Below are 27,818 nucleotides of genomic sequence, written 5' to 3' on the forward strand. Positions count from 1 at the left end.
AGGAGGATGTCACAGTTCAACAGCGCAATGTTTTTCTCCCTACCTCTTTGCAGGGTATGATTATAGGCTTGAAGATGAACAAACTGAAGTGCGGTATCACAAACTTGACTAGTTGTGAATTGTAATCACTGTGAATTAGTTACTTAAATTAAGATATACTGTTCCTTTAATGATATCCTACAACTCAGTGAAATTCATGAATACTATTAAAAAAAGTTGCATTACATATTTTGTAAAATGCACACACCAGCTGTTCATAGTTGGGAGTATTTTGTTTATTGTCATAACACATGGTCAGGAGACAAGTACAGATCAACAGCATAACGAGAAAGAAACAGAAAATTACAGAAAAAAATTAAAACCTAAAAGCTGTTTTGTGTTTAATAAAATTATTGATGCCCTGATACCAATTACAGCAATTGATCAGTGCATTCGGGTCAGTTAAGAAAGGGTTTTACTTAGCTAAAATAAAAATAAAAACGTCTAACATGCATAACTATTATCATATACAAGCTATGCTTGGACAATTTCAATCAGTTCGATCTATCACAACAATACAACTCCATCAAAGTCCGGTAAAGCACTATTAGAGTTTGACACCAACAAACTCCCCATTAAACCTTTTGGCTTCAATCTGAAGACTGGGGAATGAAGTTAAATTTGTAATAAAAAAACCATAATCCCTTCTAAATTCTGATGAAGATTCTCTACCTGAAATGTTAACCTATCTATCATCTTTCCAGATACCAGCGAACTAGCTATGTCTTTCCAGCATTTTCTGTTTTTTAAATTTATAAACCCTTCTAAATTTGATCGCAAACAAAATGTCATAGAACAGGCAACTGTGATGGAAACAACAGCGATGCTTTCCTATTTTCCATCAAACTTCATTGTTACTATTTTGTCTTTGTTTGTTGATTGCATCTCATCTATTTACATTATAAACTCCAGCTATTACACAAGTCTTTCTACAGATGTACAAGTCCATGCTTAGCAATATTAAAGCCTGGCAATTAAAAAAAAGCAGTTTGATTGTTGTCTACATTTTATCCAATGCAAGTTAACAATGTCAATCTTAAAAAAAATTCCAGCATGCTCATTTGGATCTACTGTGATCCAGGTGTACTCATCCACACGGCACTGGCTTTCATTACTTTTGTCATATTGCTCCACTGTTTGCTTTCTACTGAAATTGCAGAAAGTCCCTTGGGGTGCTGATCCAGGTAACAAATGCTTGCTTCTGTATTTCATTCCATGCTTCCTGATAATTTGCTGCAGCCTCCTTGAATTCCCAGTAGGTTTTTAGTCTATTGTTTCTGTTAAAAGAAGGAAAAAAAGAGAAACCTAGATTTCAAGAACAGGAGTAATGAAAAAGCCATTGTTATGAATAACTTAAAATAACAAAATGATTAAAAAGCACTCAGGCAAGGAATTAGACACATTAGAAGTTTCTCATGATTGAGTTGACTTTTTAAATGATGCTTTTTCTCTTTTATATTTAGTTTTTCATGCAGCTGCAGGGTACAGGTACTCTTTGTATGTCAGCAACTTGTAAACCCTTGTAGCTACTGGGTAAACATTGACCTTGTATGCTAGCTTTCATTGTATGTTCATTTGCTTTTTCTTTTGTAAATATTGTTTGATTATACATGCTGGCATCTATTCTCATTTTCCTGCAGTATTATAACCTCACCAAAAGTACAGATTTCAACAACTTACATTATATAGCACCTTTAATATACAAAATATCCTAAGGTGCTTCATAGAGGCAAAATGGACACTTAACATTAGTAAGAGAGTTAGAAGAGATGACAGGGACAAAGTTAAAAGGATTTTAAAGACAAAGAGAGGAGTAGCAAGATGAAGGGGTTTAGGGAGCTTAAAAAGTCAAACAAGAGACAGATGAAGGAGGAAAGGGGAAATGGTCAGGAGGCCAGAGCTGGAAAACCAAATGGCACAGATTGGGAGGAGGCTCATGGTAGGATAGGGAGGTCAAAAAGGGATTTAAGTGGGGATGAGGATTTTAAATGTGATATGGTGTGGGATAGGGAGCCAAAGAATAGTGGCGATGATGGAATTGATATGCAAGCAAGAGTTCGAGTGGGGCAGGATGTGAGCGACAGAATCCTGGAGTTTGTGTAGGGTGAGCTTGGGAGGCCGGTGAGGAGCACATTGGAGAAGTTGATTCTGGACGCAACAAAAATACAAGTGAGGGTTTCAGCGAAGGTGGGGGTGAGGTAGGGGTGGAAGCAGGCAGTGTTGGAAGTAAATGGTTCTGGTGATGGCTATAAAATTTGAAACTCGGCTCCGGTTGAATGGGACACCAAAGTTGCATAGCATCTGAGATAGCCTAAGCCAGCAGCCAGGGAGGGGAGTTAGGACAAAATGTATGGAGATTTTGACAGGAGTCAAATCACATAGCTGTGGTTTTCCGAATGCTCAGTTTAAGGAAGTTCAGTTTTTGAAACAAAATATCTGGCTTTGGACATGAGAGTGGAAGGAGTGCAGAAGGATGGTTGGTTGTTGCAAAGGGGTGTCTAGTCTTTACCCTTTAGGGTGATCATGGCAAGGGAACAGGATTTGGTAATGGATACTTCAACATGGTCAAGCCAGATCTGCCAGTGGGCGACCAGGCAGGTCGTGATCCAAGCTATGAGTAAGATGCCAGTAGCCTGCAAGTTTGAGTGCCAATGGTGGCTAGTCAGTTATTAGTTAGGCTACTTTGTGAAGGAGCTCAAAACTGTAGTAATCCACTTTTGGTGAGGGGTGGGAAGAGAATGACTTTGTCTCTTGCCCCACCATGAACAAATTTCTCGAGAACTAAATAACAAAGAAGCTGTAACATTAAACATGAAGAAGCCAATGACTGTGGCTTATCTGAGCCATGTTTGGTGCCTACTAAGATTGGCTATATAACAGTGACTGTTCTCCACAACAGTTCACTGTGAGATGTCCTGAGGACACTATGTAAATACAAGTTCTTTCTTTCTCGGTCACAATATCAAAAACGAATTCACGCATATGTAACAAACAAAAAGTTAATATCTATCTTTTCTTCAGGCTTTATTAATTTCCTTTAAAAATAAGTCTTTGCTCAAAGTAGGACATACAACTACCTCAGGCCATATAGTAAGAGTCTGTGGAAACTGAATGAAAGTAATTTTTTTACATCTTTATATAACCCTTTTGAAAAATAAACAGATGCTGGTAACAAAAACACAACCACATATTTCTTGCTGCTTTGGGTCCAGTTAGCAAAAACATGCAATGCAAATGGAACTGACACAACTTATGTTTAGGTTTGATGAATGTTGGGATCACATTTTGTTCCATAGTCACAAAGGCAAGATTAGAGAATCTGTTGAGAGTGGACTGTTAAAGGGTGATGACAATGACAAACATAAAAGAAAACTGACAAATTATTCACTGTGGCTGAAATAAATAAACAGTATGAGGCTCTCTGCCAGGCAGCAGAGTAACTAAAAAAGAATCTCCCACATTAGCAAACTGTTTTTGAACAATCCGAGGGTCAGGAACAGAAATTTTTGTTAACCGTGGCAGCACTGCCTTTTTAATCACAATTACCTGTTTTTTCTCCATATCCCTCAATACCTTTACTTCCCAAGTAAGTATCTATCTCCCTCTTAAACATCTTAATTGACTTTGCATCTATGACATTCTGGGCAGTTCTACATTCGCACAACCCTTTTGTGCAATGTTTTTCCTGGATTTGCTTTTAACCAGGTTCAGCTCAAATTCTAAGGCCGAGATTTTGCTCACCTCAGCGGGCGATGTTGGTGGCAGGTCCCAACCCCGCTACTAGCTCCAGCCCGCTGTTCAAAATCCCGCTGTTTCCTTGATAGGGCTTGTTAAGCCCGCCCAGCGCGTTTGCCAGTCCAATTAGAGGAAGCGGGTCTGGTGACGTCATTTCATGATGCGTCATCAGCCGGTTTCCTTAAAGGGACCATGGCCAACTTTACTTTGACATTTGTTCTGTCAGTGTTCTACAGCATTGAAGTGCTGCAAACACTGACAATCGCTGCACCCAAGTTTTCCCACGACTCCCTCCATATGCGTATGGTAGGAGTCAGAGCACGCAGGGAGGTCCTCTTCCCTTCTGATGGTTGAACATTGCACAAGAGGGCACAAGCAGGGATGTCGTCAGGAGGGCCTGGGTGCAGTGGCGCAAACCTTTCAATGATCTCATTAGATCAGGAAACGTTAGTACAAATCCACACACACCTTCATCCTACTGTGCCTCTCATCACATCACCATCACTCTGCCTTCCCTACTCTACCCCTGCACATCCTTACTCACACCAACTTACCTTGTATCTCCACCCATCCCTCGCTCTCTATCTACATTATCACATCCCCATCTCACTAGCCACCCCTCACACTCACCCTCACCCTAGTGCAAATCATACCAACTAACAACACACAAGGGTAGCCACTTGGATGTTTTATCCAATGTTCACGTGAAGTTTCTGTTAATGTGCTGTCAAACATTGAAACCCTTATTTTCAACACCTTGCGTTCTTGGACAGATTTGTGTGCACCTTTGGAAATGGCTTAGTGAGTTGTAGTGAATGGTGAGACATAACAGTACCCCCCGCAATGGTGGTGAGTGTGAAAGGAATGGCTTGGGCATTGTAAGGATGCTGTATGGTGTTGGTGTGGGGTGATGCCAACCTGGCGCATCATGTGGCAGCCAGGGTGTACAGCGGCAAGTGAAGTAAATCTGGCCATGGTGAGGACATCCCTGGCCTCCCGGGCAGCAATGTGCTCGGGTGCTGATGCCCTCTGTCCTGTGCAGCATCAGGTGATTGCGGAGAAGGGTGGTGTTGTTGTTGGTGTTGCTGGTGTTGGGGCTGATCGTGGTCGGAATCTGAGGACCAAGGTAAGACAGTATAAATGGCACCCATGTTGATGGAATAGATGGCAGGTGAAGTACAGATGACAGAAGCATTCTGTCAATGGTGAGTGAGTTCTTCCAATGAGGTGATACTGGATGGAGAGTGGAAAGTGGAAAGCCTGCAGAATCTGTGCTGGAAATGGACTGAGATACAGCTTGTGGCTGAGGAAAGTGATGATTTGTCAGGTGGGAGCTTTAACTGTATATTTGAAGCTGTCTAGTAATCAGATGGAGAAATGGCCACTGAACTCCCGCCTCAGGTTGACAGCCGTGGTCCCCGAACAGCGTGGTTCCCGTGGCCACGAAGTTAAAGTGAAAAGGTAAGTTAAAAAAGCCCGTTAATGATCTGTCAACTAGATGTTAATGAGATTAATTGGGTCCCCTGCCGCTGCCTGTCGGGTCTGCTCAGCGCTGACAGACCCGATATTGGGAAAGACGCATGGTGGCAGGTTCGCGACCCGCTGTCAAAAAAAAACTTTCCCACCTGACCCGCCACTGATCCCTCCCGCTGACCCCCCAGAAAATTCCGGCCTGGGATTATGTCCCCTTGTTCTGGATTCCCCAAAAGAGAGAAGAAGCATTTCCCTGCTACCCTGTCAATTCCCTTCATTATTTTCAATACCTCAAATCACATTACCTCATCTCCAGGATGACTAGGAAGTTTATCCACTCAGTCACCATTACTTAGTCTCTTCATTCCAGCTATCATTCTAATGAATCAATGGCCCAGAAATTAGTGTCCCAACGCGCGAGTAAGCACCGTGTACTCACGCGTGGGACCGATGGAATTGCCGGTTTTCTGCATGCACAGCGCATGCGCGGGAAACCGGCATTTCCGATCCTCTGAGGTCGAACGCGTGCGCGCAGGAGTCTGCGCGTGCGCGTTGAACTTCCTTTTTTTTTTCCAGGTTTGCCCGTGCGTGAAGGCCTCCACTTTTTACACTTTAAAAAAGCAGAGGTAAGGACTTAATTTTAAAAGGTAAGTGGTCTATTAATTAAAATTAGAATTTTTTTTCCACAGGTTTATTATTTTTAAAGACTTTACAGTAAGGTAAGTGTATTTTTAGCCCCGATTTTTTATAAAATTATTTTTTCCAAAAATTTAAATTATTGTTTAAAATAGTTAGTTATAGTTCATTTAAATAGTGTGATTTTTTTAAACTTTTATTTCAAGTTTAAGTACTGTTTTGGGCGCCCGGAGTTTTCATGAGTTTGACAGTTCTTACTATCAAACTCATGAATGAACTTTTGCATCCTCCGATTGGTTGCCCAGTGCTCACGTGATCCCAGCCGACGCATCGCACTAACTACGCCGCTGGATCACGCAAGCACAGCGCGCCGGGAGCTGAACCGGGCCACAGACAGGAAATCCACGCAGGCCCAGGCTTCAACTGCCGGCGCGCAATGTAAGTGTAGGTCGGGGGCTTGCACCCGCGGGAAGCCCCCGACACCAATTTCTGGGCCATTAGCTTTTTGACTATGCAAACTAGCTTTTATTGACTTGTGTCCCTGGCCCTAGATCCCTGTCTATCCCATCTAGTGCTTCCCCATTGGGATTATTCCCCACTGTGATGTTGTTCATGGATTAAAATAAAAATTGAGTACACAATTAAATAGAGTTCTCTTCATCCATTGCAACTACGTAAATTTGTGTCCGTCACATCCACAGTTCCATTAGCAAATCTGCCCTAAAATTACATTCTTACCGAGACATGGAAAAATCTGCACACCCAAAAAATGACATTTAAACAAACCACTACTAAGAAAAAGCTAGAATCTTTTCAGAGAGAATTTTTAAGGAAGATGTTAATTGTATACTTCACTTTCAACATTAAACAAGCTAATAAATATTTATAAGATGTTTCATCTGTGTGCTTTTAGCCAACACATGAAAGAAAAACAACCCTAGTTAGCACTGCTGTCGTCTCACAAAACTGAATTTAAATTAGTAACAATACTATTGCAGGTATGGTATTCTCACATAAAGTAATCTTTTAATGTATCAATGGTTTATTTTGTAGTCTATACGAGAATAAAAGCTACGGCTTTCTTTGTTAAACCTCTACTGAATACGGTCAAATCAAAATTTACTTGGGTAGCAACTACATTTGATTCAGTTTGAGAACTATTTCTATATGTTGTTGCTAAAGTTATGACCTACCGAAGGGATATTGGATGGTTTTCTTCAGAAAGGAACGCAAGGAGTTCTTTGAATGCCATGAAAAGCTCAGCCCTGCAGATTCTACACCTGCAAATAAAGAACCAAATTTACTACATTATATAGAGCACCAAGCTTATTGATAGTAGAAACGCTACTTTGGCTCTACTTGTGTTGTTACTGCCAGTTCCTGAACCCGTCCACAAACCATGGGTCGTACAAACTGGGAGGCGGCCATTTCCAGTGGTATTTAAAGGGATCCTTACTTGCTCTCAGCTAAAATGCTGCAAAGGTACGGGAGACATTTTGCTTGTATTAGATGCTTTTTTTTACTACTTAGATGCTTTTAAAGTGCTTGTAGTGGTTGTACAATAATCTGAATTCTTCGGGGGCTTCTGGCAATGCAATTTTTCTTGATGGGAGGCCATTCCGGCAATTTCACTCTCAGCCAGAGGAGCAGGAACAGCCACAGGAGGAAGGAGCAAATGAAGCTGCAGGGAGACCAAATAGAAGAAAAAGAAGATGTACTTTCAAAATTCCTCACACTCCCAACAGAGTGTATAGGCCCAGGGCAACATACAGGAAACTTCGCGATATCCGGCACCGACGGGACCGAGCTGCTGCCGATCTATCAAAACTTCCGGATAGACCAGCGCTAACGTTGAAGGATACGGAGGTTTTCATCTCCGTATCTGACAACAAACACTGTTGCTTAGCAACAGCTTGCAAACACTCAGCCCGTACCTTGGAAGCGTCTCTGAAGCTGTTGCTAAGCTACAGAGACGCTTTCCAGAGCCTGACTGTTAAAAAAAAATGCTAGGAGAAGAAAAAAAACCTAACCAAAACGGCTGCTGATTTCTGCCGTTAGATCGAGGTTTATGGACATACAACCTCCGGATAAACTTTCCTGTACCACCAGTTCTATGAGGAGCGGTGCATAAAGAGGTGTGCTTCCCTAGGAAGGCTGTCACAGAGCTGTCACTTCCACCATCTAGACCTACAACCAGCTAGCACAGCATTGCCTGGTGCAGTCAAGGTCATTGCAGCTTTGAACTTCTTTACCTCCGGCTCCTCACTGGCTGCCACAGCATTTCAGCAACCTCAGTCAGTCTGCAGTTTATGCTTGCGTTAAGCAGACACCTAATGCCACGTTTGCTAGAGCAAACATTTCCATCACTTTCACTAAGTGGACAGCCAGAAGCAGCAGGTTAGAGCTCCAGGGTATGTTTGCACACATTGCAGGCTTCCCCAAGTCCAGGGTGTCATTGTCTATACCCACGTCACCCTGCGGGCTCCTTTACATGTCAACTAACTTCAGACAGTCACCAGCTACTACAGGAACGCTCTCTGCACATAAAGATTTTTAAAAGGTTTTAAATTTTTTTTACTTACTCACCTCATGCTTAAACATGAATTATCACCCTGGTGTGAGCCCATTATGCCTGCCTTAACTGCTCTCTTACCTAATCTGGGTCAGTAATGGGCTCGAGAGCTCATGGTCTGCAACCTATCAGAGCTCAAGCCTGAGAGGGTGCAGATGCAGACCGCAGAAAGTTGACAGCTGCCAGGACAGTCTGGCCCAGCTGGTTATCTGGCACCAGAATGGGCAGTGATTGAGGGGATGGTGAGAATGCAGACATGCTGTCATCCTGAGAGAGGGCAACATGTTCCATTCCCATTGCTCGACTGCCTCTGCTATCTAGCTGCAGCTCTCAATCCCTCAGCTTTGTGAGAGAGTGTGTATCGGAATCCTTAAGTCTCAATGCTCCTCTAACTTATAAAGTTTTACCATTCAACATATATTCTTTTCCGTATTATCGCAAACTCTGTACCCTTGCCACTGATTCCATCCCCTTCCGTGACCACTGTATCAGTTTGAACTAGGCTGTTTGCAAACTCGGTGTCCTATTTAACCCAGCTGAGCTTCCAGACCCATAGCCTGGGCCCCACACTTTGAATTTCGCTCCCTAAACGCGTCCACCTCCCTCTCCTCCTAAAAGACCCTCCTTAAAACTCATCTCTGATCAAGCTTTTGGTCACCCCTCCCTTCATCATCTTCCTTGACTCGACATCCAATTTTGTCTGATTATGCCACTGTGAAGCATCTTGGGACGTTTTTCAACGTTAAAGGCATTAAATGCAATTTGTTGTTGTTATTCTTCCCAAAATATACCACCTCACATTTCTCCGCATTAATGTTTCATCTGACATCTATCTGCCCAGTCTATCAGCCTGTTTATCCTCCAGAGTGTTGTACACACAAAGCAATCTAGAATACCCTACATAATATGAAACTACTCATTTGAAATGCTTTAATTTGGTGCAAACCATAAATTTAAATAGTTTATTGTTATGCAATATATATTTACACATATAAAGTATACCATGCACAAATGTCAGGAAATTCAGTTATACACAAAGGATATTATTTTATCCAATTAAAAATGCATAATTCTGTACCTGGCTTGAGGGGTTCCAATGATCTTTTTTGTTGCTCCTTGCTTATAGCCATTTACAGAGACATCCAGTGGCTGGTGTGGAACAGCACACCAACTTACTGCTGTAAGATTAAAAACAAACAATCACTTCCGCTTAACAGCATCACAATATCTTTGTACGGTAATGACTGTCATTAATTATATTTATTGTGTACATATAATTTACTATCTATTGAGATCATTAAGAGTTGCATCAAATAGTTGAACTGTATAGTAAATTGCCTTGCCTTAAAAAAAAAATCATAGACCAAGATTAAAATGCTGCATTCTGAAAAGGAAATATGAAAATTTATAGAAAGACCTGCATTTATATAGCACCTTCATGACCACTGGACGTCCCAAAGCACTTTGCAGTTGATGAAGTACTTTTGAAGTGTAGTCACTGTTGTAATGTGGGAAACGCGGCAGCCAATTTGCGCACAGCAAGCTCCTACAAACATCAATGTGATAATGACCGAAATAATCTGTTTTTGTTATGCTGATTGAGGGATAAATGTTGGCCAGGGCACCGAGGACAACTCCCCTGCTCTTCTTTGAAATAGTGCCATGGGATCTTTTACGTCCACCCGAGAGAGCAGACGGGGCTTCGGTTTAACGTCTCTTCTGAAAGGCAGCACCTTTCAGTGCAGCACTCCCTCAGCAGTACATTGGAGTGTCAGCCTAGATTTCTGTGCTCGAGTCTCTGGATTGGGACTTGAACCCACAGCCTTCTGACTCAGAGGCGCGACTGAGCCACAGCTGACACTGATCAAAGCTTCAACTTTGTTGATTAAAGGGAACTATCAGTGAGGAAAAACCTCTACTTTCCTTCTTTTGCTGCCATGTCAAGTCTCAAGGTTGAAGGGCTGTGGCTGACACAAAGCAGAACTATGTACCAGCTCCAGTTGAAGAACTAGCACAGCCATTGGCAGTCGTGCTTTCAGCCATCTAGGCCCCAAGCTCTGTAAATCCTTCCCCAAATATCTCTCTGCTTCTCCACCTCTCTCCTTAAAACCTACCTCTTTGGCCAAGCTTTTAATTAACCCTCCCAATATTTCATCCTTTGGCTTGGTATCAATCTTTGTTCGATTATGGTCCTGTGACACGCCTTGGGATGTTTTCCTACATTAAAATGCAAGTTGTTGTTGTTGTTACCTTGGGGTAAACAAAGGGAAAGTTTCTCCTCATAGTTAGAACTGTTTTAAATTTGCAATCCATATTGAGTGGGAGAGAAAGCATTTCTTCTCTTTCCCTCCACCCCCCCAAATAATTATATATCCCTTTATTGTCAAACTTTGTGCGGCACAGTGCACGCCATGAAACAGAAGCAGACTCTAGGAAAAATAGCCACTTTTGAATCAGCATGTTGACAAAACAAATGTTAGGTATATTTATAAATTCACAAGCATTCTGTATAAAACACATTTTATGCAGCCAGTGAAAGCTACATAAAATTACAACAACTTATATTTATATAGCGCCTTTAGCGTAATAAAACGTCCCAAGGCGTTTCACAGGAGTGTTATAAGACAAAAAATAATAGGCGGAGCACAGAGGTCTAGGGGATTATAGGGCTGGAGGAGATTACAGAGGTAAGGAGGGGGCGAGGCCCTGGAGGGATTTGAAAACAAGGATGAGAATTTTAAAATCGAGGCGTTGCTTAACTGGGAGCCAATGCAGATCAGCAAGCACAGGGGAGATGGGTGAGCAGGACTTGGTTCAAGTTAGTACATGGGCGGCAGAGTGTTGGATGACCTCAAGTTTATGGAGGGTAGAACTAGGGAGGCTGGCCAGGAGTGCACTGGAATAGTCAAGTCTAGAGGTGATAGAGGCATGGACGAGGGTTTCGGCAGCAGTTAAACTGAGGTAAGGGCAGAGATGGGCAGAGAACGGAAGCTGTTTCATAATTAACTTGATTGCTTTTCTGCTTAATCTTCCCTGCTTACACTACAGGTAGGAAAACTAAGCATGTACAAATGTTTTTATTACAATCATCTTTGTGACTTCACCAGTCATAAACATGAGCACCTGATAACGAGTACCACCAATGGGAAATATATGACTTTACCACTTCTGTCACCTTTCATTAGAAGCAACTAGCTGTACCCCTACTCAAAGAGTCTAGGTGCCCGATGGCAACAGCATTGGGTCCTTTATGTTACAGGGTTACCTTTAATTACAATCTTTATTTATAACGGGACAATAATTACAGCAGTTTGCCTATACTACAACAGTGACTACACTTCAAAAGGGAACTCATTAGCTGCGAAGTGCTTTGAGATAATGCAAGGACATGAAATCCAGAAGTTTCTGTCAGAGATACCCTGCTCCTCCACAGGGTGCGCTATAACAGTCTTTGCCGATAGACTCGGCATTGAAAGACACGCAATGGCGTGAACTTGGAGTAATTGCCCACTAGTTCCCCACTAAAGACACCATAAAAAGTTAGGGCTGGTGCATTCAGGAGTAAGTGAATTTTTAACGGCATGGTAAGTAATAATTACTGCCAAACAACCTCTCTGGCCCTGAAAATTTAATTTTACAAATGTAGAGTCTCCTTCCTTCAGAAGTTAATTAGTGTTGGGAGATTTTTTTTTAAATTTAAATACATTTTTAAATACTTTTTCTGTCTGTCTCTTTTGCCTCTCTCTCTCTTAATCCCATCAGTCTTTCCCAATCTTTATTCCGCTTTCTGTACATGATTTAAATCTAATTTATACTTCCTGGATGAGACTCTTCGTATCTCAGTGAGGATTCTTCAATCTGATTGGTTGAAGAGCCTCGCTGTTTCTTTCCCTGCTCACACATGCCACAGTTGCCCTGCAGAGGGCGCCGCGCTGGATCAAACGGCAGATTAGAACAAGTCTCCGCTCTAAAGCGCGGAAGAACTTTATGGGCAGCTGTCAGCGAGGTGAATGGTGAGCACTGTTCCTTTGCCGCTGACCGCAAAATCCGGGCCATAGCATGGATTATGACTGATTATAGCACAGACAAAGAATGGACCTATGAAACATGACTACTGTATACGAGGGGTATATAAGTTCTATACTACCAAATGCATTACAAAAATGCTGCGGTCTTTAAAAGGTTAATGTTTCAAAGGCAAACACCAGGTTTGAAATTCTGAATAATATTTATAAAAATGTTTTTTTTTAAATTGTACTCAGTACCTGCTGCACAAGGTACAAGTCTCCCGGTGCTGGGAATGTGGCTGCTTTGTGCTGAATGGCGACTGTGCACAAACTCCAACTGCGACTGGAGCAGCATTACATCTTGAACTCTAAATTCTTTTGGGAGTGAGGTAATGTGGCGACATCTGTTGGAACACAAGCGGAAATGAGCAGTAACTGAGAATGTTTTCTTTGGATTTAGGATCTTTGCTGTGTCACTTTATCAGAGTTCAGATCATTTCATCCTCAAACAGCTTTTATTTAAATATATGGCAACACTTAGTGGAGCGCATGCAACTCAGCTTTCACGCATTTCTTTGCTACATTTTATTGAATAATAAAGAAGCTTTTGTTACAACAGAATGAGATTTTAGCCTACCCAGGATTGTTACACGGAGTAAGATTTAAGGCTACTCTTCAATGATAAAATAAAAAACTTTAGCTCTATAATTAGAAAAATGTTTTTGGAGGGTGGTGGTAATTTTGCAAATCTAATGACAACCAGAACTAGCAGTTCCACATGCTACTAAAAAAAGAGCAGTCTGGTGCAGACAGAGATTCCCAGTTTCCAACACACATTCAAGACCTTGAGGGAGAAATTCGGTATCGCCCCGCTTGGGGCGCAAAGTTTAGCGCCTGGCGCTAATTATCGCCTCCGACTGCAAACTTGGCTTCTATCGCCCCTGGAGGTGATTGGAGCGCTAAATCAGGCACTACACACCTCTCTTAAGGCGCTAACACCGAGGCGCTACCTCAGAGCGCTGGCAAAGCTCATGTGATGTCAGTCAGCAATGGAACACAGACACACTGGCGCCAGCCAGTTCTTAAAGGGGAGGGTCGATCTTGCTCTCCAAACACATCCTACTCGTTGCAGCCTTGAATCTCGGCCTGGAGAGACCTGTACATCAAATCTGCTGGAAAGAACAATGGAGAGGCCCAGGGAAAGAGCTCAGAGTGCAGCCCCCATAGTCTCTTCTAAATCGATGCAAGGTCAAATCAAAATGAACCTGCAAAGTGCTGCTCAGTACCCAAAACTCCTTCACACAGCATTGAATCTCTCCAGAAGTCTCTCTCTCTCAGAATGCGTGGTGCTAAAATGTTGCTGACAAAAAAAGGCAGGAAGCAGTCGCCTTTAAATAGCACTCCTCCAGTCCCTTCCCAACTGCAAAACGCTCCCCTCAACCTGTCGTTGCTAGCGGCAGGCGGTAAGGCAGGGGGCGCCACTCAATATCCGGTCCGGGGCGCTACACGCTTGACTGACATCTCGATCTGCGGGCGACGGACATCGTGGCAGTAGTGTTTAGCGCCACCATAAAATGTCTGGTCAATTTCGCAAGCGGCACCAACATCGCCTTGCACCCCATTAGCGCCCTAAGAGGAGGCACAAGCAACTGAATCTTTCCCCCCTTGTCTCATCTGAAAGTAAAACAGTGATTAAGTCATCAATTGGCGGGCTGATGAAACATAACATAGCCATGTTGCAGCTTTCGAATGCTTAATGGCTTGCACATTTCAGGTTCAGAACTGGTTAAATACTTCACCAAAGCCAGGCAAGAGAACAGCAGCAGAATTTTGTCTTAGTGCAACTGGCATCATTCATACAGAGTAGGAAAGGAACATACAAGAGATTAGGGAAAATAGCACCCATTTCTGCACTGACAAAGAACAAACTTGCATTTGTATAGCTCCTTACACGACCTCAGGATGCCCCAAAGCACTTCTCAACCAATTAATTACTTTTTGAAGTGTAGTTACTGTACTGTTGTAACGTAGGGAAATATGGCAGCCAATTTGCGCACAGCAAGGTTCCACAAACAGCATTGAGATAAATGACTAGATATTCTGTTGTGGTGATGTTGATTGAGTGATAAATCTTGGCCAGGTCACTGGGATGACCTCCCTGTTCTTCGAATAGTACCATTGGGTCTTTTACATCCACCGCAGAGGGCAGATGGAGCCTTAGTTTAATGTCTCATCTGAAAGACAGCATCTCCAACAGTACAGCACTCCCTCAGTACTGCACTGAAGTGTCAGCCCAGGTTATATGCTTGAGCCTCTGGAGTGGGGCTTGAACTCAGAGGTGCGCGTACTACAACAATGTCATGACAGTCAAAGGTCATTCAAGGGGTGAGTGAACTCTGAACATTTTTTATCCCACACCAATGCTTCCGCTAAGCTGCACAGCCATGCAGCGGTCTGGAGGTCCCGTGCAGGCCACTCACCAGCTTTTACCGAAGAAACCGGGCATGTGTGAAAATTTGAATGGGCTGCGCAGCCAGTTAAAGGGATTGCGCACCTAAATTAAAAATTAGAGGGAACAATGTCCCACATCCCATAGTATTCTAGTTATAAGACAACATTAACACCAATCAGTAAAGGTGTCAACTGCCTCTCGGCTGTGTCAGCTGTCTCTCAGTGGGTAGCTCACTCGCCTCTGAGTCAGAAGGTTGTGGGTTCAAGTCCCACTCCAGAGACTTGAGCACATAAATCTAGGCTGACACTCCAGTGCAGTGCTGAGGGAGTGCTACACTGTCTGAGGTGCTGTCTTTCGGATGAGACGTTAAACCGAGGCCCCGTCTGCTCCCTCAGGTGGACGTAAAAGATCCCATGGTACTATTTCAAAGAAGAGCAGGGGAGTTATCCCCGGTGTCCTGGCCAATATTTATCCCTCAATCAACATAACAAAAAAGATTATCTGGTCATTATCACATTGCTGTTTGTGGGAGCTTGCTGTGCGTGAATTGGCTGCCGTGTTTCCCACATTACAACAGTGACTACACTCCAAAAGTACTTCATTGGCTGTAAAATGCTTTGAGACATCCGGTGGTCGTGAAAGGCACTATGTGAATGCAAGTCTTTCTTTGTCTTTCTCTGAGAATGAAAATATCTTAAAATGAAAGTCTATGTGTTTTGTAATTTCCAGGTAAAGATTAAATTTTAATCCTTGTTCCATTAATCCTCGAAAAAATTTCAAAAATATTGCAGAGAAGATTCAACAAAGAGAATCTCTGAAGAAAATTATCTGGCTATCTCTTTTAACTTGTAACAGACTACTTCACTGTATTGAGTGTAACGGATTCCTAGCTTTTTATTTTTAAACATCAATACATGAGAAAGTTTACATAATTCACAAATACCAAAAGATGTGGGTGAATTAGATTCCTCTTCAAGCTTGAAGGGAAATACATGATTTTTATCTACTTTTTAAACTTATAGTCTAAATGACATTTTACCAATACACTATTTTACCAAGATAAAAAGAAATGATCGCCAAAATCTAAAATTGTGAAATCCTACACTTTAACAAGTCTGAAACTGATTCTGTAAAAGTGTGAGGTTTTTGTGCATCTCACTGTAAAAACAAAATACAACTCTATTCAATTCAATGGGTTACAAAACAGTATGTAGTGTCTCCCTACTCCCCTCCAAATAATGTAACTGCTTCTATTGCCAATGGTCTGACCAAGTCAACTGCTACAAACCAGATGAGATAGAAAGTGTAAACAGGAAGCACAACCACAGCATCTCAGTAATGCACAATGGATTACAGATGGCAGAGAGCTTAAAAAATACTATGCTTTCACTAATGGTATAATTGTGTATCTAACTAAATACTGAAACCAATTTATGATTGTTAGTATTAAATAGAGACAGAAACTAGGAGCCTGTGTCGCCACTGTGCTTATATTTGTGTGTCAGCTAATTCAAATGGAAAGTAACTACAGGTTAAGTAAAAGTACAGATACAAGTTTACCCACATAGTTCTTCCCTGTGTTTTTTTATATATTAGCTTTGATTGTAAGTCTCCTATGTGGTGCTCTGCAAGCATTCATTTCAGGCAGCATGTGGAGCCAACACAGCAGTGTGTAAAAAGGCAAAGAGATTCCCTTCCTGCACAGCATGGAAATTGTTGTTTACAGTCTCATTTGGCAGAGGGAAGAAATACCCAATAACCTTGTTCTGATTAATATTGGTACCTGCTAATATTTTGGGAGAAGCCATCACTAAAGAGAAACCAGCCCAATTACCCACTTCTGCAACTTTCCACTTCTCAAACTGTCTTATGACACTATTACCATTCCACATATTGGGAGGGGGGGGGGGCGCTGGATACTAAATCAGCATTGCAACCCCTGTTCCACAATGCTGTTCTTCACTCTGAGGCAGTCCCAGCTTTTCCCTGACTTTCTTGCCATTTCATGTATGCAGTATGCCAACAGCAGCCAATTAGGGAATAAATTCTTTTAAATCTTTTGATGCAAAGTTGACCAGTATCTTCCAAGTACTGTACATCAATACAACAAAGATGAACAAAACGGGAGGCAAAGCTGCTGCACTGCAGTGAAGGTGGAGTACGGGTCAGTTATCAAGAGGCCATCATTTATAGTACCGTAGCCATGGATCTGTAGGCAAAACTCAAACGAGCACAGCACGGCTACAAAAACACTACAATTTCTCACTGCCAGTAATCTCGTGGCTTCTTCAGGCTGCCAAATTAAACTCGAATGCACCAAAAATTAAGGGCAGTTTTGTGTTGTTGACTCATATCCACTGGGAAAGAATTGAGACAGCCAAGCCAATTCAGTTCTGGATCTTTACCAGACTTAGAGAAGGGAGACTTTCATTCCATCTATTTGGTCTAGATTTGAAACAAGACAGCAAAAGTGAAAGTAGTCTCCCAGTCCCCCAGACCCACAATTTACCTACTCTTGATAGTAATTTTTACTCTCCAGTTTTTAATGATGGATTGTATTTCTTGTTTCAGCCATGATGCAATCCTACTTGGCTGGGGTGACAGCCAAATAAGTCATAGACTCCACTGTGATTTGTAACATAAAAAAAGTACACAGAATTTAGCAAGCAGGAGCAGAGAAAGAAATAGTCAACATACCAGCCCTACTAAAAGAGATATAATTCATCACATTTGACTGAATAAGGCTAAATTTGGAGCTAAATGCTGTAAGTACAATGGTTTAATGTAGTTTGCTGCAGATAATTCAGTCAAATAATGTGCTTAAAAATTTGAATTATCCAGTAAGTGCTACAAATTGAATTATTAGATCATTTTCATTAAACAAATTAGAATTATTTGGAGCAGACTATAGTACCACTTCTTCAGACTGGCCAGAATACTTTGCATGTTTTTTACAGAAGTAACTTATTATTGTTACCTATCCATTATTGCTCTCTTCATGACCTTCTCACTATATGGACACTTTCCCACTACAATGGAAGAGAAATATACAGGCTCCTCAAAGAAATGCATGAGAAGTGCTCCTTGACAGCCAAGAATGTTCCAACGAGCAAGTTTATCACTACAGGACATCGATAATGTCCTGTCGCCTCTTCCTGGCTTCACCCTCAATGATTCCACACAGTGGTAGCTAATTCCAGGCTTATGGGGATCTTGAAAGCCACCTGGTACACATTTAGCTCCAGTTCGGTGTATGTCTGAAACTTTGATTTGCATCTGCCTGTTTTCATCTGCATCCAGTGCAACTGCATTCTGAGATACAGCAGTATCGTGACTGCTAATATGCATCGTTGCTGTTGCACAAATGTGATTATCATCGATCCTGACATCAATACTTCCTTCTGCAGACTGATGATTGGAGTTCCTTTCAGGAACACTGCTACTTCCAGACACAAAGTCTCCACTTTCATCAACCCTTTTTACTCTTTTTTCAGGAACCTCTGTGGCACTTTTATCACATTTCCGTTTTTTGTCCTGTATGTGCTCTTCATTATTGAATAATTGTACATCTTCAGCACTTTTATTATCTTGAACAGTGATATCTGTCTGCTCACCACCCTCCTCTGCTCTCATTTTCAGACAAGGTTTGTTCTCATTTTCTGCCATTGGGATAATGGAAGCATCACCACCTGCAAAAGCAGCAGATAAAGGTTTCTATTCAAATCTCTTAAAAGCTTTTAATTGTCATTACTCTTCACAACCTCACAGGAATAAATACTCAGAGCTCAGAACAAATCTGATAGAGTCACTAGAAAATAAAACATTGGTAATGCATCTCTAAATCACTAATTACTTACCACAGACTTCAGGATCACATTTGCTAATAGTTTTCAGTTATAAATGATGGGGTTAAAATTATTGAGCTAAATTATTGAATAAGCATACTGAGGACTGGAAACGTTTTTCTCCAGTTTTCAAGTTCAAAGTGTGTGGTAAACCACTTTTATCGTTCACTATCGTTACACTATAGTTATCACTGTTGTATCGTTACTCTATGGTTATCACTGTTCACACTGTTGTATCACTATACGAGGTCGCCTCTTGTCATGCTGTTATACCTGGGCTGACCACTGCTGACTCCGCCCATGGCTCCACCTACCTGCCCAGGTATAAAGGTGGTCGACTGGCTGGCATTCCTCCTTGTTGGATCCGATCACCCACGAGGGTGGGCTCTGTTATTTAGCCAATAAAAACCTATAGTTACTTTCTTAACTCGTCGCTTTTCATTGGATGAATTGATAGGTATATCAATTTTATTGGCTAAATTTTAAAATGTCGTTACTTGAGCAGCCAAACGACCAGCCAGACGCCCAGCTACAACAGCCACAGCAGCCGGCCTGGCTGCGAGCCCTCCGACCACCGTACCTGGATCTAAACCCACAGGCAGCAAACTCAGCCCTCGACTTCGAACACTGGCTGAGCTGTTTCGAATCCTACCTGGGAGAATCCGGCGTGCCTCAGAGATCCAAGCTAAGAGTTCTGACCGCCCAAGTGAGCCCTAAAGTATTCGCACTCATCCGGGACCTTACTACATACGAGGCCGCCATCAACCTGCTGAAACAACAGTACCAGAGCCCGGTAAATTCCATGTATGCCAGACATCTCCTAAGATCCCGCCCGCAACAGCCAGGAGAGTCTGTAGATGAATTTTTACGGGCGCTACAAACACTCGGCAGGGACTGTGACTTTAAAGCGGTAACGGCGGCAGAAAATACTGAAGATAATATCCGCGATGCCTTCGTGAAAGGCCTGCGGTCCGACTACTCACGGCAAAGACTGCTTGAAGCAAAGGACCTCGACCTGAACACAGCTGCAGCCCTCGCTCGCTCCCTAGAAGTGGCCCATCGGGACCTCGAGGCGTACTCCAGGTACTGTAATTCGCGACCCTGGGACTCGGGACCGACCCCGACCGTAATACCCCTCGCAGCGCCGCCCCTGGGACCTACCTCAGCGTCGGCGTCCCGGACCCGATCGGGACCGCCACCCCCGGTACCGGCTGCGACATCGGAGCCCCGCGATCGGGCCGCCGGCTGCTTCTTCTGCGGCCAGGCGAAACACCCGAGGGCGCGCTGCCCAGCGAGAAACGCGACGTGCTCAAGCTGCCTGAAGAAAGGCCACTTTGCTAAGGCCTGCAGAGGGAGATCAACAGAGGCCAGCAGTGCCTCATGCGAGTTGTGGGGGTGGCCATCTTCCATCAAGGCCACAGATGCCAGCATCCCCACGTGTGAGTTATGAGGGCGGCCATCTTTGATCCAGGCAACCGACACCAGCAGTGCCTCATGTGAGTTGTGGGGGCAGCCATCTTCTCCGCCATTTTGTCCAACCTCGTGGGCGCCGCCATTTTACCCACCACACTCGACCGCCACCTTGCCTCCAGACCCGACCACCGCCTCACCCGCAGACTACAGCAGCTCGCTCAGCCATACACTAGCCTCCGTCACACTGGACCAAGCCCGCCCGCATCACCTGTCCAAGTCCATGATGGACATCAAAGTAAACGGCCGCGCCACGACCTGCCTGTTCGACAGCGGAAGCACGGAGAGTTTCATCCACCCAGACACGGTGAGCCACTACTCCCTCACTGTCCGGCCAACGCGCAACCGGATCTCGATGGCATCGAGGTCCCACGCCACAGACATCAGCGGCTACTGTGTTGTGACCCTGTCGGTTAAGGGCACGGAGTATAAAAATTTTAAACTCCTCGTCCTGCCCCAGCTCTGCGCTGCCGTCCTACTAGGGCTGGACTTCCAATCCCACCTCCAAAGTGTCACTCTAGCATACGGTGGACCCCTCCCCCCACTCACAGTCGACAACCAGCAGCTCTTAAACCGCCCACCGCGTAACACCTGCGGCCTATCCACCCTCAAGGTCCCGCCACCTTCCCTGTTCGCTAACCTCACCCCCGACTGCAAACCCGTCGCTACCAAGAGCAGGCGGTACAGCGCCGGGGACAGAGCTTTCATTAGCTCTGAGGTGCAGCGTCTCCTGAAGGAGGGCATCATCGAGGGGAGCACCAGCCCCTGGCGTGCACAGGTCGTAGTCGTTAAGACCGGCAATAAAAACCGCCTGGTCATCGACTACAGCCAAACCATAAACCGGTACACCCAGCTGGACGCATATCCCCTTCCCCGCATATCTGATATGGTCAATCAGATTGCACAATACCGAGTATTCTCTACCATCGACCTTAAGTCGGCCTACCACCAACTCCCTATCCGCCCTGAGGACCGCCAGTATACCGCCTTCGAGGCGAATGGCCGCCTCTACCACTTCCTTAGGGTTCCCTTCGGCGTCACCAACGGGGTTTCGGTCTTCCAAAGGGAGATGGACCGGATGGTTGACCAGAACGGGCTGCACGCCACGTTCCCCTATCTAGATAACGTCACCATCTGCGGCCGCGACCGGCAGGACCATGATGTTAATCTGGAAAGATTCCTCCGTACGGCCCAACGGCTGAACCTCACCTACAATAAGGAGAAATGTGTGTTTAACACCTCGCGCCTTGCCATCCTCGGCTGCGTAGTAGAGAACGGAGTCATCGGCCCCGATCCCGAAAGAATGCGCCCCCTCATGGAGTTACCCCTCCCCCACTGTCCAAAGGCGCTGAAGAGAACCCTGGGGCTCTTCGCCTACTATGCCCAATGGGTGCCCAATTATGCGGACAAAGCCAGACCCCTCATGAAATCCACATCCTTCCCCCTTACGGAGGAAGCGTGCGCAGCCTTCTCCCTCATTAAGGGAGACATTGCTAAGGCCACAATGCACGCGGTGGATGAGTCCATCCCTTTCCAAGTGGAGAGCGATGCATCCGACTTCGCCCTAGCCGCTACCCTTAACCAGGAGGGGAGACCGGTGGCCTTCTTCTCAAGGACCCTACAGGGCCCTGAGATCCGACACTCGTTGGTCGAGAAGGAGGCCCAGGCGATCGTGGAGGCTGTACGACGCTGGAGGCATTACCTGGCAGGCAAACGATTTACCCTCCTCACCGACCAGCGTTCGGTCGCTTTTATGTTTAATAACAAGCCAAGGGGCAAAATCAAGAACGACAAGATTTTGAGGTGGAGAATCGAGCTCTCCACCTACGATTATGATATCTTATACCGGCCAGGTAAGCTGAACGAACCCCCTGATGCTCTATCACGAATTACATGCGCCAACGCGCAAATTGATAGACTTCAGACCCTCCACAACGACCTCTGCCACCCCGGGGTCACCAGACTTTACCACTTCATTAAGGCCCGCAACCTGCCCTACTCCATCGAGGAGGTCAGGACCATGACCAGGAACTGCCAGACCTGTGCCGAGTGCAAACTGCATTTCTTTAGGCCGGACAGAGCAAGCCTGATCAAGGCCACCCGCCCCTTCGAGCGCTTGAGCATCGATTTTAAGGGGCCCCTCCCGTCCTCTGACCGTAATGTGTACTTCCTCAACATTGTTGATGAGTACTCCCGTTTCCCCTTTGCCTTCCCCTGCCCAGACATGACCAGTACCACGGTCATTAAATGCCTGAACGACCTCTTCGCCTTGTTCGGGTTCCCAAACTATATACATAGCGACCGGGACTCCTCCTTCATGAGCGAGGAACTCCGTCAGTTCCTACTAGCGAGAGGTATTGCTGCAAGCAGGACCACCAGCTACAACCCCCGAGGGAACGGCCAGGTGGAAAGAGAGAATGCGACTGTATGGAAGGCCGTCCTCTTAGCCTTAAAGTCTAAGGGCCTCCCAACCTCCCGCTGGCAGGAAGTCCTCCCGGCAGCGCTGCATTCCATCCGGTCACTACTTTGCACTGCCATTAACGCCACCCCCCATGAACGAATGTTTGTTTTCCCCAGGAAGTCGACTACGGGAACCACGCTACCAACCTGGCTGACCTCTCCGGGGCCCGTCTTGCTGCGAAAGCACGTGAGGGCCCATAAAACGGACCCCCTGGTCGAGAGGGTGAACCTCCTGCACGCCAACCCCCAGTACGCCTATGTGGCATACCCAGACGGGCGGGAGGACACAGTCTCCTTACGAGACCTCGCACCCTCGGGCATTCCGGAGACACCACCTTTACCCCCCCCCACCACCCCCCCAACTCCAGCCCAGGTAGACGGCATGCCGGAACCCCACAAGCCTTCGCCGACCACGCAGACACCAGCATTAACACCGGATAACGCAACACCGCCGCTGCGACGATCAGAAAGGCTTACGAGGCCTCCGGACAGACTGACATACCAGAACTGGTAGTACACTTCACCCCGCCGGACTCAAATCTAAACAAGGGGCGAATGTGGTAAACCACTTTTATCGTTCACTATTGTTACACTATAGTTATCACTGTTATATCGTTACTCTATGGTTATCACTGTTGTATCACTATACGAGGTCGCCTCTTGTCACGCTGTTATACCTGGGCTGACCACTGCTGACTCCGCCCATGGCTCCACCTACCTGCCCAGGTATAAAGGTGGTCGACTGGCTGGCATTCCTCCTTGTTGGATCCGATCACCCACAAGGGTGGGCTCTGTTATTTAGCCAATAAAAACCTATAGTTACTTTCTTAACTCGTCGCTTTTCATTGGATGAATTGATAGGTATATCAAAGTGTAAAACAAATCCAATGTAACTTTCAGTTGAAGCAGTGAAGGCAAAGTTTCTGCAATCATTTAAGAAACAGATGTTGTGATAATGGCGGGTGAAAGACTCGAGGTTCATTCTGGATGTATAAGCTACAATAGATCAAATGGCCTTCCTTAACTATCTTATGAAATATAATGCAGTCCCCGCCGTTTAGAGCAGGCATGCTGGTGTTAAAGCGATTAGCCTGCTATAAGCATTGGACAGACCGTGAGAGAACGGGAACAGAGACGAAAACAAACGACTGTCTGGATTCCAATTCTCTACTGCCAGTCCAATTCAGTATCAACAGATGGTGTGTCCAGGATTTAAACCAAGAGTTTTCCAACGTTCCCAAATTACTGCCTGAAGAATCGGGCTAGTAAAATGCAGGAAAAGCAGGAGGGACAGGATTTCTTTAATCTTTAATCTCTGCAACAGTTACTGGTAGCTGAGCCATTAGTGGGATTCTAGTTTGGAACGGGTGATTGTTAACAATGAGATAAATCATGGGCTTAAACAGACATGGGCACAGATTGATCCACGGAGGGATGTAAATACAAATATGATAACGACCTGTAATGAACTTACTGAACTGCCCGGGAAACAATGTAAGTGGTGAGGAACTGTATCAACTTGGGGTAAGGGTGGATATCTACCACTTCATTTAGTTTAAATAATCCATTGGCTCAGGGTTCAGGCCTACGAAACCAATCTGAAAGAATTACTGCAAAACAAATTTTGACCGAGAGCAATGGTTTCAACGACACAGCAATTACTTCTTTATGGTATAGGCATGAAACTATGTTCCAGCTAAGTCTATGCTCCCTGATAGACTATTTAGAATCACACAAGGCCAACTACACACCTTCCTACTACAGGAAACTCTTTTTTATCCAGCACCGACGGGACCGGTGTGGTGCCGGTTTATCAAAAAGTCCGGATTACAGAGAGGTATAGTAAAAGGTACGAGAGCTCCGTACACAGCAACAAATCCAGGCTTCCCTGTTGCTTAGCAACAGGTGCAGGAACTCCGACCACAAGATCCAAGCATCCCTGTTGCTTAACAACAGGTGCAGGAACTCCGACCACAAGATCCAAGCGTCCCTGTTGCTTAGCAACAGGTGCAGGAACTCCGACCACAAGATCCAAGCGTCCCTGTTGCTTAGCAACAGGTGCAGGAACCCGGCCACAGATCCAGGAACAGGCCACTAATATGTAGTAAAACTTACCTGAACCTACTCCTGAATTTTGCCGGTTAACAGAGATTCCCGGTTATTTAGGTGCCGGTAAATCGAGAGTTTCCTGTAGATTATCAGGGATAAAGTAGACAGCATGAGCGCCACAAGGTGACATTGTCTGATCTACATCAGACAGATATTTCTAAAAAGAACTGTGCATTTTCTTGAAGTCTGGTAGTTGAGTATTTTATTTTGTGTGGCACCCCATCTAACTGTCTTACGGAGAATTAGCAAAAATCACCCAATAGATGAATGTAAGTTTGGGACCCAAACTCATGACCTTCTAGTTGGTACCCAAGGATCTGACTACTTGAACGACCAGACTGCCTCCATAAGCTTCATCCTAATTCTTTTATTGACATCCACATCTAAACATTCTGTTTGAACTAAGGTAAGAACCATTAGGCTACTGCATCTAGCTTTACAAAACACCAACAGTATCCCAATAATGTTAGCAGGCAACAGCTTTTGTGGGATGAAACTGAATGGAATGATATTGGGTTTTCTACCTCAACTCCTGCAACACTACATACTCAGTCGCAAACTTGACCCAGAGGCAAAACTGAACAGATGTTTGGATGACTGTGAATCACAGAATACAAGTGGGATGAATCCACAACCACAGCACAGTTAAGCAAGTTGCATAATTCTATAGCAAAGCAGATTTCTTTCAAATTTCCACTTTTTTTTCCTGAGACTGCTTTAAAATTTTCACCATGTTAGAAATTCAAATAATCAAAAGCTGTGATATTAATTAGTTTACTCACATGGGGTGTGGCTCATAAATAACACAAAGGAGATGCCTGGCTTCAAACTCCATTTTGCTTTTTGTCTGCCTGCAATGAAGATGCTATTTTTATTTTTAAATGCCTGCTTCAGTTGATAATATAAATACCTGTAATACAGAGAAAGAAACGGAAATTTATAATAACAAATAACATGCTCATTTGACTTGTTCTTATTTTTTATGCGTGATAGACATCTGGTATGTGGCTAATACCAATGTTTTCAAATAGTAGATGAATGTAGCGCTCTTATTAGCTTTTACTTTCAGAATTTCAAGCCTTTTAATTTCTTCCCTTCGCCACATCCTTCAGTAGATTTCAGTGAACAAAGGGAAGTCCTTTGACGATCTAGTGGCATGGCGTACTGCAACAGCAACACACAGTACCGGAGACTGGAAAGATGGAAGAGTAATTTTGTCCCTCCACTAACTGCATAATCTCAGCCTTGATGCTGTGCGTATATATGCTGACTGGAAGATTGCAGGCAAAGAGGGAAGAGAATTTGAAGAGCAACTGCCAGTCACGTGAGTCTAATGCTTGGCTATCGAGCTGCATGCGGGGAGGCCTGAGAATAGGTCACCTGCTCTACCTCTCAGTCATTGATGGTTGTGTCATGGCAAGACCTGCACAAGTGGAAATAGATGGCTATTATGTCTTGCTTTCTTACCAACAACCTGATCCTCAGCTGCTGATTGAAGGACAAAAGACAGCTTTCATTTTAACACTAGCCAGGTCAGAAAAATAATTTGGCCATTGCCTACAATTATGTAATTAAAGAATAAAGTAAGAAATGTATAATACCACCAATGTATAATTCAAAACAAAGTAGATCTCAGTCAATCACACTGCTCAATAGATGAAATTCCAAACGGAAAATGTACAATGCAAACTTCAGCATTTACCATCATTGAAACTTGTAAACACATCTAGTTCGTGTCTCCTCCTTATTGTTGGGAAGTTCCATTAAGTCACTGATGGAGTGGCATCCAAGAAAGCCTCCACTGAATGCAATAGAAGTTGAAATCAGAGTGGCCCAAGAGATGATCCTTGAGCCACCTGACCCGTATATGCCAGTAACAATTTCCCAGACTGAGTGGCTCCAGATTGGCTTTTTGGACTGTCCAATGTCATGAAAGACAGACAGATATGCATTTATGTAGAATTTTGTCACACCTCTTAAAAATGTTTCAAAGCTCTTCGGGTACAATGAATTAGTTTGAAGTGCAATTATTGCTATCTAGGCAAACCAGACAGACATTTTACACACAACATGTTCAGATCTACTTTGTAGCCTAGTCCAACAATGCCCTTGGCTCAACGGTATGGCTCTACAGATAGTTTAACAAATTGTGGGAACTCACACACATCAATAAAATGAATGACCCAGTTAATCTGCTTATCCTTATACTCAACAGAACAATGGAAGAATGCCCTGCTCTTTAAATAATATCATGTGATTTTTAATGCTTATCTGAATACTGAACAGGTAGATGGGACCTTGGATTAATGTTGGGTCCAAAGGACAGTATCTCTGTCAATGCAGCACTGTCTCAGTACTGTCCTAGATGAAACCTACTGCATTCAACAGATCCACTCTCAATGCCTTTCCACCAGAGCAGACTACCAGTGTGGACACTACATAGCCTGACAGGCATCCATTCAGATAAAGATTTAGCATTTTTAAAAACAAGTTCAGGGTAATTTTATTTTTAATACAGGGAGCAATCTGAATAAAAGGTATTCCCTCTAGATGCAAATCTAACAGGTAAATTAATTTTCCTAGTTGAATAAAACTATAAATAGGATAACTAACAAAGAACTCAGTACGGGCTTTGTTTAACTTTATGCACATCCTGCTGCTAGAATTCTCACCTCAGGAACCCACGTCGTGCAGTCACCTCAGCGTGGCTGTCATTAACTACATCACCTAGAAAATATTTGGAGAAAATATGAAACTTGATGTGGGAGGAACAATGTAGCACAAATCAATATCGTTTTTATATTAAACAATGTGAAACTGTCCTTCAGTTTTGAATGCTGTGATTAACCTTTGGACATCATGTTATCACCAAATCCAAGTCAATTGGTCACTCTCTTCTGATTGGTTAGAGTTAAAAATGTGCTTAGCAGATACAATCAGATCCAAAATGTTGTATACATTAGACACCAAGGGGTCGATTTTCCTGGAGCCGTCAGGCGGGGTTTCAGGTGGGGAATCCC

The 27,818-nt window shown here is 44.0% G+C and overlaps 1 protein-coding gene across 3 annotated transcripts in view; it reads right to left on the bottom strand.

Moving 5' to 3' along the window:
• Positions 1-253: 253 nt before the first annotated feature.
• adat1 (adenosine deaminase tRNA specific 1) overlaps positions 254-27,818 on the bottom strand; it is a 38,644-nt gene continuing 11,079 nt past the window's right edge. For all 3 annotated transcript variants that reach the window (XM_085991716.1, XM_085991717.1, XM_085991718.1), the window contains 7 exons: positions 27,471-27,525; positions 25,581-25,708; positions 17,892-18,603; positions 12,721-12,866; positions 9,534-9,633; positions 7,077-7,163; positions 254-1,316 (listed from right to left, as the gene is read on the bottom strand). In XM_085991716.1, coding sequence (XP_085847842.1) covers positions 1,184-1,316; positions 7,077-7,163; positions 9,534-9,633; positions 12,721-12,866; positions 17,892-18,603; positions 25,581-25,708; positions 27,471-27,525 — 1,361 coding nt within the window. In that variant the 3' untranslated portion in view covers positions 254-1,183. The remainder of the gene's footprint in view (positions 1,317-7,076; positions 7,164-9,533; positions 9,634-12,720; positions 12,867-17,891; positions 18,604-25,580; positions 25,709-27,470; positions 27,526-27,818) is intronic.

The sequence above is a fragment of the Somniosus microcephalus genome, chromosome 6 (genome assembly GCF_052327205.1).
Source record: "Somniosus microcephalus isolate GS21.2 chromosome 6, FLI_Smic_1.0, whole genome shotgun sequence".
Taxonomy (NCBI): Eukaryota; Metazoa; Chordata; class Chondrichthyes; order Squaliformes; family Somniosidae; genus Somniosus; species Somniosus microcephalus.